General features: G+C 44.3%; 1 protein-coding gene across 1 annotated transcript in view; it reads left to right on the plus strand.

The window, feature by feature from the left end:
• WNT2 (Wnt family member 2) overlaps positions 1-12,021 on the plus strand; it is a 43,911-nt gene that overhangs the window by 17,071 nt on the left and 14,819 nt on the right. The window contains exon 4 of the mRNA XM_043873317.1: positions 8,190-8,454. Coding sequence (XP_043729252.1) covers positions 8,190-8,454 — 265 coding nt within the window. The remainder of the gene's footprint in view (positions 1-8,189; positions 8,455-12,021) is intronic.

Genomic DNA, 12,021 nt, shown 5'->3' on the forward strand with positions numbered 1-12,021 from the left:
AAGAAATGAGAGAACTCAACAAATTTCTGAAAAGTGGAAAGGGAATGAAGAAATTGTAACTGATAAAGCAGGATGGAGAAGCCTCAGTCTGTCAGAATAGATGAGGAGGGGGGAAAAAGCAGATGAGGAACATGGAAACCAAGACGCCCTGAGAAAATTTCAGATACAAATGAGCACTGGAGAGAAGCATAGGTCTGAAAATTGGTATTAACTGAAAAATCCACTGGTGGCATAAAGAGCCCCATCTCCTCCCCTTTACTCCTAGGCAGAACTCCTGGAAGTTTAGCATCAAATCTTCTAGGCTTTTTGGAGTTACAGTCCCCCAAACAAACAGTGTCCTACTTAGTCACTAGAAACCAAACCTCTGGTCGACAAGCCCTACCATATAACCAGATTCTTAAATATCTTTTTATGACTTCACTCTTAGATATGAAGAGAATGTCCAAGAATTACCATATACTTGATTAAATTCAGAAGCATAAAAGAAAAAACAAAACAAAAAAGCAGTAAGTCAGGGATGAGAAGAGAAATTTTTAAAAATGAAGAAGATCCAAGAAGGTATGAGCAACAAGAACGAAAGCTTTCAAAAAGTGACAATGAGAGAACAAGAGCGCACTTGGCAGAGAAAGTCAAGGAAATCTCCCAGAAAGTGAAACAAGAAGGAGAGGGAGTCACAACATCACCTCTCTTCCCACTCGAGTTTGAAACCAGCTGAAAAGTGGACAAGGGAGGTAGATATAAGGAGTAACAGCAGCTGCTGCAGGATGGGGGGAACAAAGGCAGCCCTGGAGGATGCAGCTTTGAAGCTTCGGTTCCACTCCAGAGCTGGGCAGACTTACTCACGCTGTCCCAGGCTGCGTACCCAGGCCCTGCAGGGAAGCCCTTGCTGGAGGGCAGGAGCTGATCATAACTCATCTTCTCCACAAGCTGGCAAGCGCCCAAAGAGAAGGAACCCAGACACACAAGCCCTGCTCCTTCCTCTAAACTCACCAGTTGGAAAAGTCTGTTGTCCTCCCCTGGGGAGAAATGAGTAAGGGGAGAGAGAGAGCCAGGAGTGTTACTCTAATGGAATTTCTTCCTCAAGAAGCCAGGAAGAAAGTATTAAAACTATAAAAGAGAAAATATAAGAGACATGGAGGATTGATTCAGAAGGGTCAGCAACTTGACTAATTAGAAGGCCATAAAGAGACTAAAAAATTGTGGCGTGTTGAGGGGGTGGAATATTAAGAGAACATCTCAGCACTGAAGTTTTCAGATTGAAAGGGCCCACTGAGGGCTGAACAGGACCAATTTTTTTAAAACTTCTAAATACATCCTTGTGATATTTCAGAACACCAAGGATAAAAGCAAGTTTCTAGTGCCTTTCATGTAGTGGGTGAGAGAAGTGAAATGAAAACAAAAATCGGTTGGTAGAGAATCAGCTGCACATCAGATTTCCCATCTGTAACACTAGAAGCCAAAACCTTGGAGCAATACCTTCAATTTTGAGGGAAAATTATTCTCAACCCAGAATTTTATCACCAGCCAAACTATTAGTCGAGTGTAAAGACTGAATAAAGACTTCATAATACACAAGATTCAGACAATGCATCCCCCATGCACCTTGAAGGAGTTACTCAAAAGGGGACTGCAGTAAAGAGAAGAATGAACCAAAAGAGAGAGAGAAAACATGGCATCTGGCAGTGCTGTGTGTTCCTCTAGGAGGGCATGATCCCAGCTGTGTCCAGGTGAGACTAAGAAGATTCAGGGCCACAGAACCCCCCCAGGAAAGAAGGGGAAGTGACGGAACAGGCGGAATTAGCATGAGAATGGAAGACATCAGGTTACAGTAAGTGCACTTAGTAACAAGTAAAGTACGAAAACACCAAACTTCACTCTAGCAACATTCTTCAGCACAGACGTTGTGCAGTTGGATCAGTGATTATAAAATGCAGTCCTGGCACAGTCCTTGGTTGTGCAGTTAACTAAGGAGATCAAACCAATCATTCCTAAAGGAAATCAACCCTGAATATTCATTGGAAGGACTGATGCTGAAGCTCCAAAACTTTGGTGAAGAGATGACTCATTGGAAAAGACCCTGATGCTGGGAAAGACTGAAGGCAGGAGGGGAAGCGGGTGACAGAGGATGAGATGGTTGGATGGCATCATCCATTCAAGGGACATGAGTTTGAGCAAACTCTGGGAGATAGTGACGGACAGGGAAGCCTGGAGAGCTGTAGTCCATGGGGTTGCAAAGAGTCAGACACGACTTAGCCACTGAACAACAACAAATATTTATTGTTTTCAGTTTTTAGATTTGATGTTTAGACATACCACGAGAGACTTAATTATGGTTACAGAATATTAATGCCCTAATCTTCGTCACCACAAAAGGACAGACCATGCTGACGGAGACTGGGAAGTAGAAGGGGAGGAGAATGGAGGGGGCTGCAAATATCCTCATCTCATAAAAGAGAGCACTGGTGACTTTTGGAACTAGAAGAGGTATAAGGATTCTTCTTGAAGTTGGAGAAGTCATCAGAACCAACCTTGATAGAACCATGTAGGGAGTGGGGAGGGAAAGGGTAAAATTAGTGAGGTGTGAATCAAGTTTTCACCCTCTCCCATAAGGAGAAGTCTATCAGGGACTATACAACATTGACTGGAAGGAAAATAAAGTGACTGGCAGAGCTGTACACTCAGTTGTGCCAACCGTGCGTGGCACCCCTCTCCAGAGGGCTCCATTCACTGGCATTCAGGTTTGTTTAGCTATTAAGAGAACTTTCTGGTGGATGTCCATAAAATACCTTGAGGATGGGATTCTGTTTCTCACAAAGCTGGAGGAAAACTAGTACAGACCTTGTTCTACAGGCATGTAATGAACCACCACAAGGGCACAATGCATTAAAAATGACGGCTCTGGGGTTGTGCCAAGCAGACTGGGAGGGGAGAGGTGGAGTGGGCACAGCAGAGTTACTGCTTTTTATTCTCTTTTCTGGACTCTAATTTTCTTAAATCATGTGCACATGCTGCTGCGGCTCCCGCTGTTAAGTCGCTCGGTTGTGTCCAACTCTTTGTGAGCCCATTGACTGCGGCCTGCCAGGCTCCTCTGCGCACGGGATTTCCCAGGACAACCCACTGGAGTGGGTTGCCATTTTCTTCTCCAGGGCATCTTCCCCAACCAGGGATTAAACCTGCCTCTCCTGCTTGGCAGGTGGATTCTTTACCACTGAGCCACCTGGGAAACCCCATGTGCACATACTTAACTTTAGAATTCAAAAGTCATATATAAAAACAAACACAGAAAGCCCCAGACTGGCTGGCAGTCCTGGATGTCCCCAGGTCCCCTGCTTCGTTCCCTCATTTCTTCACAGCGCAAATAAAAAGTCTGTTGCAGCTTCACAGCTGCCTGCGTGGGAAGCCCCCAGCCCCTCTTCCCGCGCCTCCGGAGACCCCGGAGGAGCATCCTTGTGGCAGGGCCCGGCGCGGCAGCCTGTCCCAAAGCAACACTAACGCAAAGGGCTGTTGGTGGGAAATTTTCCCTGGAGGTCAGGACATTTTGGAGACATAGGATATGACACAACTTCTAATTCAGTCCTCGGATATCCCAGTTTCTAGAAATGTAATACTGGCTCTGCACGTGAATGTCTCACCTGCTCTGGCCGTGGCGCGCACTCCTTTTCTACTCCGCCACCTTCCCGGGCGTGGACGTGACTCTCGGCCTGGCTGTGTATTAGAGGCACCTGGACCGGAAGTGCCCTCAAGGTGGGCCCCACCCACCCAGGTTACGGTGTGTTCCGCTCCAGGAGAGGTCAGCGGCTCTGTGATGGAGGCAGTCTCCAGGTGGATTCTAATGTGTAACCAGGAAGAGAAGCACGGCTGTACTCTGCTCTGCTCTCTCTAGTTGCCAGAGAATAATGCCCAGATTCTTGGTTGGTTTGTTTTCTTTTAACCCGAGGAGTAGTTTGACTGTTTTTCCCTCTTTCGGATTATGCAGCCCCTCAGACAGCATCCAGATTGTAAATGAACATTCTTTCCCTTCCTTCCCTGTGTATGCACACATATGCAAGCCTTTTTAAAGTGCATCATACCACTTACACTGTTCTGCAGTTTACTTTTCACTTGATTTCCTTTTATGCCTGTAAGAATGATATTAATTAATCAAAAGCCATATCATATTCTTTATTAAGCACATACCATTGTCTTGCTGACATCATCTGGGTTTTTCCTGATATTTTGCTATAGCTAATTATGCTGCAGTGAACATCCATATGGGTCTGTATCCTTCAAAGCTTGTGCAAATATTTTGAGAGTATCACCAAAGTCAAAGGATACTGTACATTTAAAATTTTGACAAGTATTGCAAAAATGCTATTTTACGTGACATATTGATTTAATCTCTCACCAACAGTTTGTTAAAGCATCTCCTTTCCACGCTCTTACCAACACCAAATATTATCAAATCATTGATTTTTTTATTATTATTTGCTAACCTGCTAAGCAAAAGAAAAAAAAGTGTTACACTATTCAAGTTTGCTTTGTCTGACTCCTAGTGAAGTTGAACATCTTTTTATCTTGTTATTAGTACTTTGTATTTCTCCTATGAATGAACTGTTTCATAGGTTTTTTTTTATGACAATAGTTTGGAAGATGCAATGTAATTCCTATTTCCCTCCTTACCTCTTTTTTGCTCTAATAGGTCTATAACATTATCCATTTAATTCTTGATTTAGTCAAAAGAATAGAGGGAAGCAGAGTATGCACAATTCAAAATTTGAGAAAAACACAATTTACAGGAATATTTAAAATGTGTTTGTAGAAAGAGCACAGATCTGTGGGTGAGACATATCTGATTCACATTTTTTTAATAGTCTGCCTCTGTCTCTCGGGGTGACTCTGGGGATTTGACTTTCCTTACTGAGCCCTGGTTTCCATAACTGTAGAATGGGAATAATAATCTACTTTGCCTAATCATGGTAATTACATAAGACAATGTGTGGAGCCTGGCACACAGTGCTGTGCTTATTATTATAATGTTATTATACCATTTGAATATTGGAGTTCTTCTAAACTAAGAAACATTATTGTGAGTTTCTTACTCTAAATCAGGCCACCTAGGCTTAAATCCCCTGCCCTCTGCCTCTCTGATGGAGTGGGTGTTTCCCTCTTCCAGATTAAAGATTTGAATGTCAAGTCTGAAAACTCAGTATATAGAAAAGGCAGAGGTAGCCCCCAAGTGTGACTGCGCACTGCTTGGACTGCATGTTAGGGACGGGACCTGGAGATGCCAGCAAACCCAGCACCAGAGAAGGTGTTTCACTTTCCCCCTTGGTTAATTGTCAGAGTCTGTGATTAAACCGCAATCAAGAACTGATCATGGTTCCGGTGGAAATACTTTCACTTATAAGTAACAGACCCCGGGACACTAAAAGATGAGGACACCTTAGTATCTTGGATCACAAGAAGTCTGAAAGGAGGGCAGGGAGATGGTGGGTTCATTCAAGCAGTTCAGCAACGCCCTCTGGAAGCTAGTTCTTCCTGCCTTTCCAGGCTGCTGTCTACAGCCTGTTGCTTGTCCTGCATTGGCTGCTTCATGTCCCAAGGAGGCAGCTGCAGAAAACTGCATCCAGAGACAGAGAAAAGGACATTCATCTCTTTTAAAGAGTGAAGGAACCTTTCCTACAAGCCTCCCAAAAGATTATTTGTAACATCATATTGGCCCAAATTGTATCACTACATACTCTATGCAAAAAAAAAAAAAAAAAATCAGTGGCAGAACAGTGCAATTAGTATTAATGATTTGGGTTGTTCTGGGTCAGAAAGAGTCCAAGCCAGTTCTGAAGCACATGGCTACCCAACACCTGAACAGAAGTTAGAAGGAAGAGAGAAGTGGCCACAGCCACTGAACAGTGAGTGACAGTGATGATCGACAGGGTGTACCGCTGCCGCATGTGCCTGTAAGAACTCATAAAGTGTATCTTAAATTAATATGCAAGCCCTTCAGTTAATCATATAAAAATACCAAGTTCTAACTTTGTAGCCTGGAAACTTAGTATTAATATTACAAAGGAGAGTAATATATCCCATTATTTTCAAAGACAGAAGTATTACTTGTGAGTAAATGAGTCAGCTTTTAAAGGAATAAGCTTTGACAAATAAGCGTTCATAGTCAGTTCCCAAACGCTTGGCATAGAGTGAGCTCTGTGTGGCTCCATCAAGATCTTCGAACAGAAAGCTCCTGGACAGGTGACCCAAGTGAGGCAGAGCGGGTAGAGTCAAGATGGTCCTCCTAGCGGTGTTTCTCTGGCAGGGGCCTGCTGTCCAGGTCACCTAATGAGTCTCATACCAAACACCTGCCATATCAAGATAGAGGGCAGAGTTGGGGGCACAAGGGAAGTGTAGTTCCAGAAAAGGAGTCCATTCTGAAACACCCTTTAAAGATGCCCAGAGACCCGTGACCTGGAGGACCACACTCAGGACATTTCTCCTTCCTCCTGTGTGCTTCCCTCCAAAGCTGGCTTATGCTGAACAGGTCAGACTTCAAATGTAACAGGGCACAGTCCTCATGGGGGGCAAAGCGGGAAAGGTGTGGTGCTACGGCCTGAGCCAAGAAGGGGGTGCATAACCATGGAGCTCCCATGCTGTCCCGGCTCCTTCTAGATTGCTTTTGTGGGACTGATCTTCTGCAATGATGAACATTCTGCATGCTTGGTTCTACCATAGCCTTGGATGGAAACTGAGTCTGTGGAAGAGGCAAAGCCTGTGTAGAGTTACCTGGGGTGAGGCCCTGGGGAGGGACAGGCAGCCTGGCACACTGGTTTCTGTGAGGTGGGGTGTGGGGGTGAGCTGGGGTGCTGTGGGGAGCTCTACCGCCGTTTCGTGCTGGAGCCAACCCCCATATCCCCACCCACCCCAACTAAGAACCTCAGAGAGTGGGCAGAGTTCCAACCATCAGCTCCAAGTTCTTAGAAACAGGGCTGTCAATGCGTTACCCTAAGAATTTTGTTCCTAGTACCGCCTCAGATAATCTCACCGAGGGGTTTCACTCCCCTTCTGCCTATACCTCCCATCCGCAACACCCCTTGGCTTAGGCACGCAAATGGAGAGGACGGAGGCCCTCAGAAGGCAGGTTTCTCATCCTCTGCTCTGTGCCTGAGCTGAGGACCAAAGGCTCAGACTCGGTGAGGTCTCCAAGGTCGGTCTCTCCCACAGCCTCTCTCACTCAGAAATGAGTGTCACAGTGCTCTGGGGAGCTGATGAGGGAGACCCTACTCATCCCACTTGCCTCTATTTCCTCTCTCCAAAAGAACAGAGCGAGCCCAGCTCTCACTGAGTTATTCAGAGTAACTCACCCAGAGCTGAGTGATAATCCCCCAAATTTAATGTCACCCTCAGGGTCACCGACTGACTTTCCAGTGTACCCTGACTCTGTCCTTACAGCTGTGTAACCTTGGACAAGTGCTTTTATACTCTGCAAGTCTTGCTCCTCAGTCATCTGCAAATGAATCCTGTAACACAGGCTTGTGAAGATCAAGGTCATCGAGACAGAGTGCAGAAGCATCAGCACCATGCCTGGACCATGGCAAACACCTCGTAAAGAGGAATAATCACTATTATCGGCTTATCGAAAGAAAACAGGCTTCACAATTATTTGTTCATTTGAGTGATAGTATACATTTTCAACATAGTAAAACTTATTTATTTAGAAAATACTCTAATTCATTCCCTCATTCTTCAAATTGGCCCCACACCCCAGTAAATTCAAATTAGTGACGCTTTTTTTTATGCCCATAGGGAAGCAGGTTCACAGTCAGATGCTGCCGCTCCCCACCTGCTGCAGTCCGTGTAGTGTGCCCAGAGCGACCAGGAAGTGACTGCAACATCTCCCAGTTCTGGGTTCCAGGATCCTGGGTCTTCAGTTACTTCCCTTTTCCTTCCCCCACCTCTGCCTTTTAAAAAATATATATATTTTTTATTGCAGTGTAGTTAATTTACAATGTTGTGTTAATTTCTACTGCACAGCAAAGTCATGCAGTTATACACACACACACACACACACACACACACACACATATATATATACCTTCTTTTTCATATTTTCTACCCTGATGGTTTATGGTCACTTCCTGATTGCTTGGAGGTAAGAAAAGTGGCAGCGTGTGTGTATATTTGAATCTGCCTCCACTGAACTCACCCGTCCTTTCCCACAGGCTGTAAAGAGGTTCTTGAAACAGGAGTGCAAGTGCCATGGCGTGAGCGGTTCCTGTACCCTGAGGACCTGCTGGCTGGCCATGGCTGACTTCAGGAAAACGGGCAATTATCTCTGGAGGAAGTACAATGGGGCCATCCAAGTTGTCATGAACCAGGATGGCACTGGTTTCACTGTGGCTAACAAGAGGTTTAAAAAGCCAACGAAAAATGACCTCGTGTATTTTGAGAATTCTCCAGACTACTGTATCAGGGACCGAGATGCAGGTAAGTTCAAAACACTTTATTCAAAGTATCTAATTCTTCCAAGAATCAGCACTCCTCAAGTTAAGTACAGTACTGTATTTTCCACCTGCTAGTCCTCTAAGTATAGCCTGCTGTCTTCAGGTTCAAAGCTCAGGTTCTTTAGCATTCATATTTTAAGTGCACAGAAAGCTCTCCTAAGCAACTGGAGAAATTCACTGATAATGTGCAGATTCTGGAGAAATGGGAACCCAACAAGAATGTACGTGGCAAAAAGTCAAAATGTGCAGATTAGCAAAAGTCCTCAGCCTAGGCAGAACTCTAATTGGTGGGATCATGTCCACTATGTATAGAAGCCCAGCATCTTCCCTGTGATTTGACGCTCAGGGGAGGACAGCTTTGCAGTGTATCTGCCCCTTTAAGTCCCACCTTTGTGATTATGGAAGAGGGTCCCAACGCTTTACAGTTAGCCTGTTCTGAAATCCTCCATACTTCACACTCCCTCGCTCTTTCCAAAATGCTCTGAAGTTGCCAAATACTTGAAAGCAGGAATTCATCCCCACTGGCTCAGCTGTCGGAGACCGGTGGATGAGGGCTGCGTAAGAGGCACTAGGTTTATTAAAGCCACACCCTTCCCTCGCTGACGGCACCTTCCCTGTCCTGAACTCATCAGAGGGCAGCTCCACCAGCCTCAGTACAGCGGTTGCCACCTGTGGGCTTCACACATGTGCTTCTCCCCTCGTGCCTCTCCTGGTCAGCCCTGAACTCCGGGCTTAGCACAAAATCCATTAAAGACTTTGATACAGAATAAGAATGACCACTACGTCTCAGTGGAGAGGAGGTGATGGGGAGCCCACAGCCAACTTATCTCAAGCCAACTTCTCAGACTTAGTAGAAAGCAAAGGAATTCATTACCAGGAAAAACATCCTCGAATTCAAATTCTGAATTTGTTTTTCATTCCAAAGTAATTGCAAAGGAAACAGTAAAACAGAGCGGACGTCAGCAGCTCCTCTCACAGGTCTGAGCAGGATTATCAGGGGATGTCACAAAAAGTCCAGAGCCTCTTCTTTGTCCTTGAGTGGTTGAATTGCCTTCATGGTTTGATGAGCTGATTCTTTGCAGCCCCGGAGCACGTTTGGACATGCAGCCCTGGATTAACAACTGCTGAGCGAAAGGGCCAGATGCTGTGCCCGGCTGCATTCCTCACGCGCTTTGCGACCTCTAACAAGTCATCCTACCTGTTAGGCCAAAGTTTCCACCGAATCCCCAAGAAACCTGTGTTTTGGTACAGGAGGGTCCCAGAGGTCTGGGTTCCTTTCTGCCATTGACTAGCTGCTTAACCTCAGACTGCTCAGACAAGCATGGGGCTGATGACATCAGGATCACTTTAGGAACGATGTACTGACTCCTGTGTGCCAGGTACTGCTCTAAGACCATTGCACACATGGTCTTATTTAATCCTTAGAACCGCCCTATGACATCAGTGCACTGGAACTGATTATTGAAGAAAAAAGATAAAAATGATTAAGAAGAGGGTGGCTCCTGGTTGATCAACATCAACCAGGAACCAAATTCACCTCTTATATTTTTGAGATCAGTTAAGCACCCTGGATATCATTGTCCCTATTGTACAGATGAGAAAGTGAGTAACCAGCTCAAGATCTGGCTGGTCTTGGAGGGGATGAATGTCCAGTTGTCTGACCCCATGGCCTGCGCTCCTAACCCAGACATTACAACTTGCTCCTGTCTTTCTCCCAGGTTTGAAGCACCTCACTTCAAACATAAGAGGACCTGCTTCCCCTGGACATCTTTTCTGGTTTTTTTTAATTGAAGCAGTTTGCCCAGTGAACTAGTTATGCATGATGACCATTTAATTGCTACATATAGATAGAAAGACCTTACTTTCTTCACAATAGGGAGATTCTGAATTGAATCCCTGCTGCCTCTTCAGGATACTAAGTTATTCTTGTACACTTTGCTTTTTATACTCCCATATATTAGAACACGATTCTGTTTCTTGATCCTAAAATAGCAAACATATTTGCAGTACCCACCACATGTTAGGGCTTGATCCATATTCTCTCATTGAGTAAGGTGGGATATTATTATCCTACTTCATGGGAGGGGAAACTGAGGCTCAGACAGGTTACAGATTTTTCCCAAGGACTCTAATGGGTAAGAGGCAGAGCAGGCACTTGAATCCAAGTCCCTCCATCCTTGTAACTATTTCAGTCTGCCTCCAAATGCACCAGCCACAAGGCCTACTGCTGCAGGTCCAGACTTTCTGAGGGAGGTTATATAATTTATTCACTCTCTTAATTTATTTCCCTTCTATTTTAGGCTTATTTTAGCTTCTCTGACTTAAAAAGATGTGAATTTGGTTCTGGGTTGGTATTGATTTACCAGGAGACACCTTGTTATTTTTTTAAGTAGCCAGTTCCATTGTTTTAGATCAGATTTCCACTAAGATTCCTAGATTATTCATAAATTGAACTATACTTAAGGCCTTTTTATTTTAGCTAAGCCTAGAAAAATGCCAAAGTCATCTATGAAAACTTGCAATATTTCTTTTTAGTTCTGTTGACCATCAGATGACTGTTTTAGTGAAAATATGATTTAGAGTGTTTGATATTATGTGGAGAAATTTTGGGTTGCTGACAGTATTTTTTCATTGTTCATATCTGGACAAAAACACTTACAAATAACACACATATGAGATGCAGATTTTCCCTGAGACAGCCTCCTTTAACCCAAAGGGCTGCTGAGGGCCTTGCCCTGGTCTGTGTAGAGATGAGACTTTCTCCAGACTACTTTTACTAGAGACTTCTGTGGTATGTGCTCTGAAAAGTCGGTCAAAGTGTATAGTTCTGAATCTTCCTGGAGTGGCTCCCAACTTTTGATTGTGCAGGCAGTGAGATATGACAGAGTCTGAGAACTGTGAGAAGGGGGAGATTCCTGAATCTAACTCAGTGGCATTCCTTCTCTGGGCTCTCCGCCTTCATTTGGGTCAGTGCTAACTTCTCTGGTGTACATTTTAAGAAGCACTCACAGTTAACGAGTCAGGACATCACTGAGAGAGTCTCTCCGCGTGATTGCACGACATCAGATCTGCTTTATGGTAAATGGAACATGTTCAACATGAGTTGTTGCTGTTCAGCTGCTAAGTTGTGTCCGACTCTTTGAGACCCATGGACTGCACGAACCAGCTTCCCTGTTCTCAGAAACGGGTTACCATCAGACTTATCCAGGCTCTAAAATAAGTCAGAAGTTTTCAGTAAAATTTAAATCAAATATATTTGTGTGTGTGTATATATATATGTGTGCATGTGTATGTGTATATATATATATATTCACTTTCTCTATTAAAATTGACACTAACTTTTCCCTTGATTTCATCACAAACTACCCACTCTGCTGTGTTGTGATCATTTTATCTTGCTTTCTTTAAAAAAATATCATGTACATTTAATATTCAACTGATTGGGCAACTTCCCTTTGTCAGCACTTAGAAAAGCAATGGTGGTGAGAAGATTGAATATTGTCAAGTCATAGATATTTGGAATTGGCAGACTTTACTCTTGTTAGTTAGA

Source organism: Cervus elaphus, chromosome 18, assembly GCF_910594005.1.
Source record: "Cervus elaphus chromosome 18, mCerEla1.1, whole genome shotgun sequence".
NCBI lineage: Eukaryota > Metazoa > Chordata > Mammalia > Artiodactyla > Cervidae > Cervus > Cervus elaphus.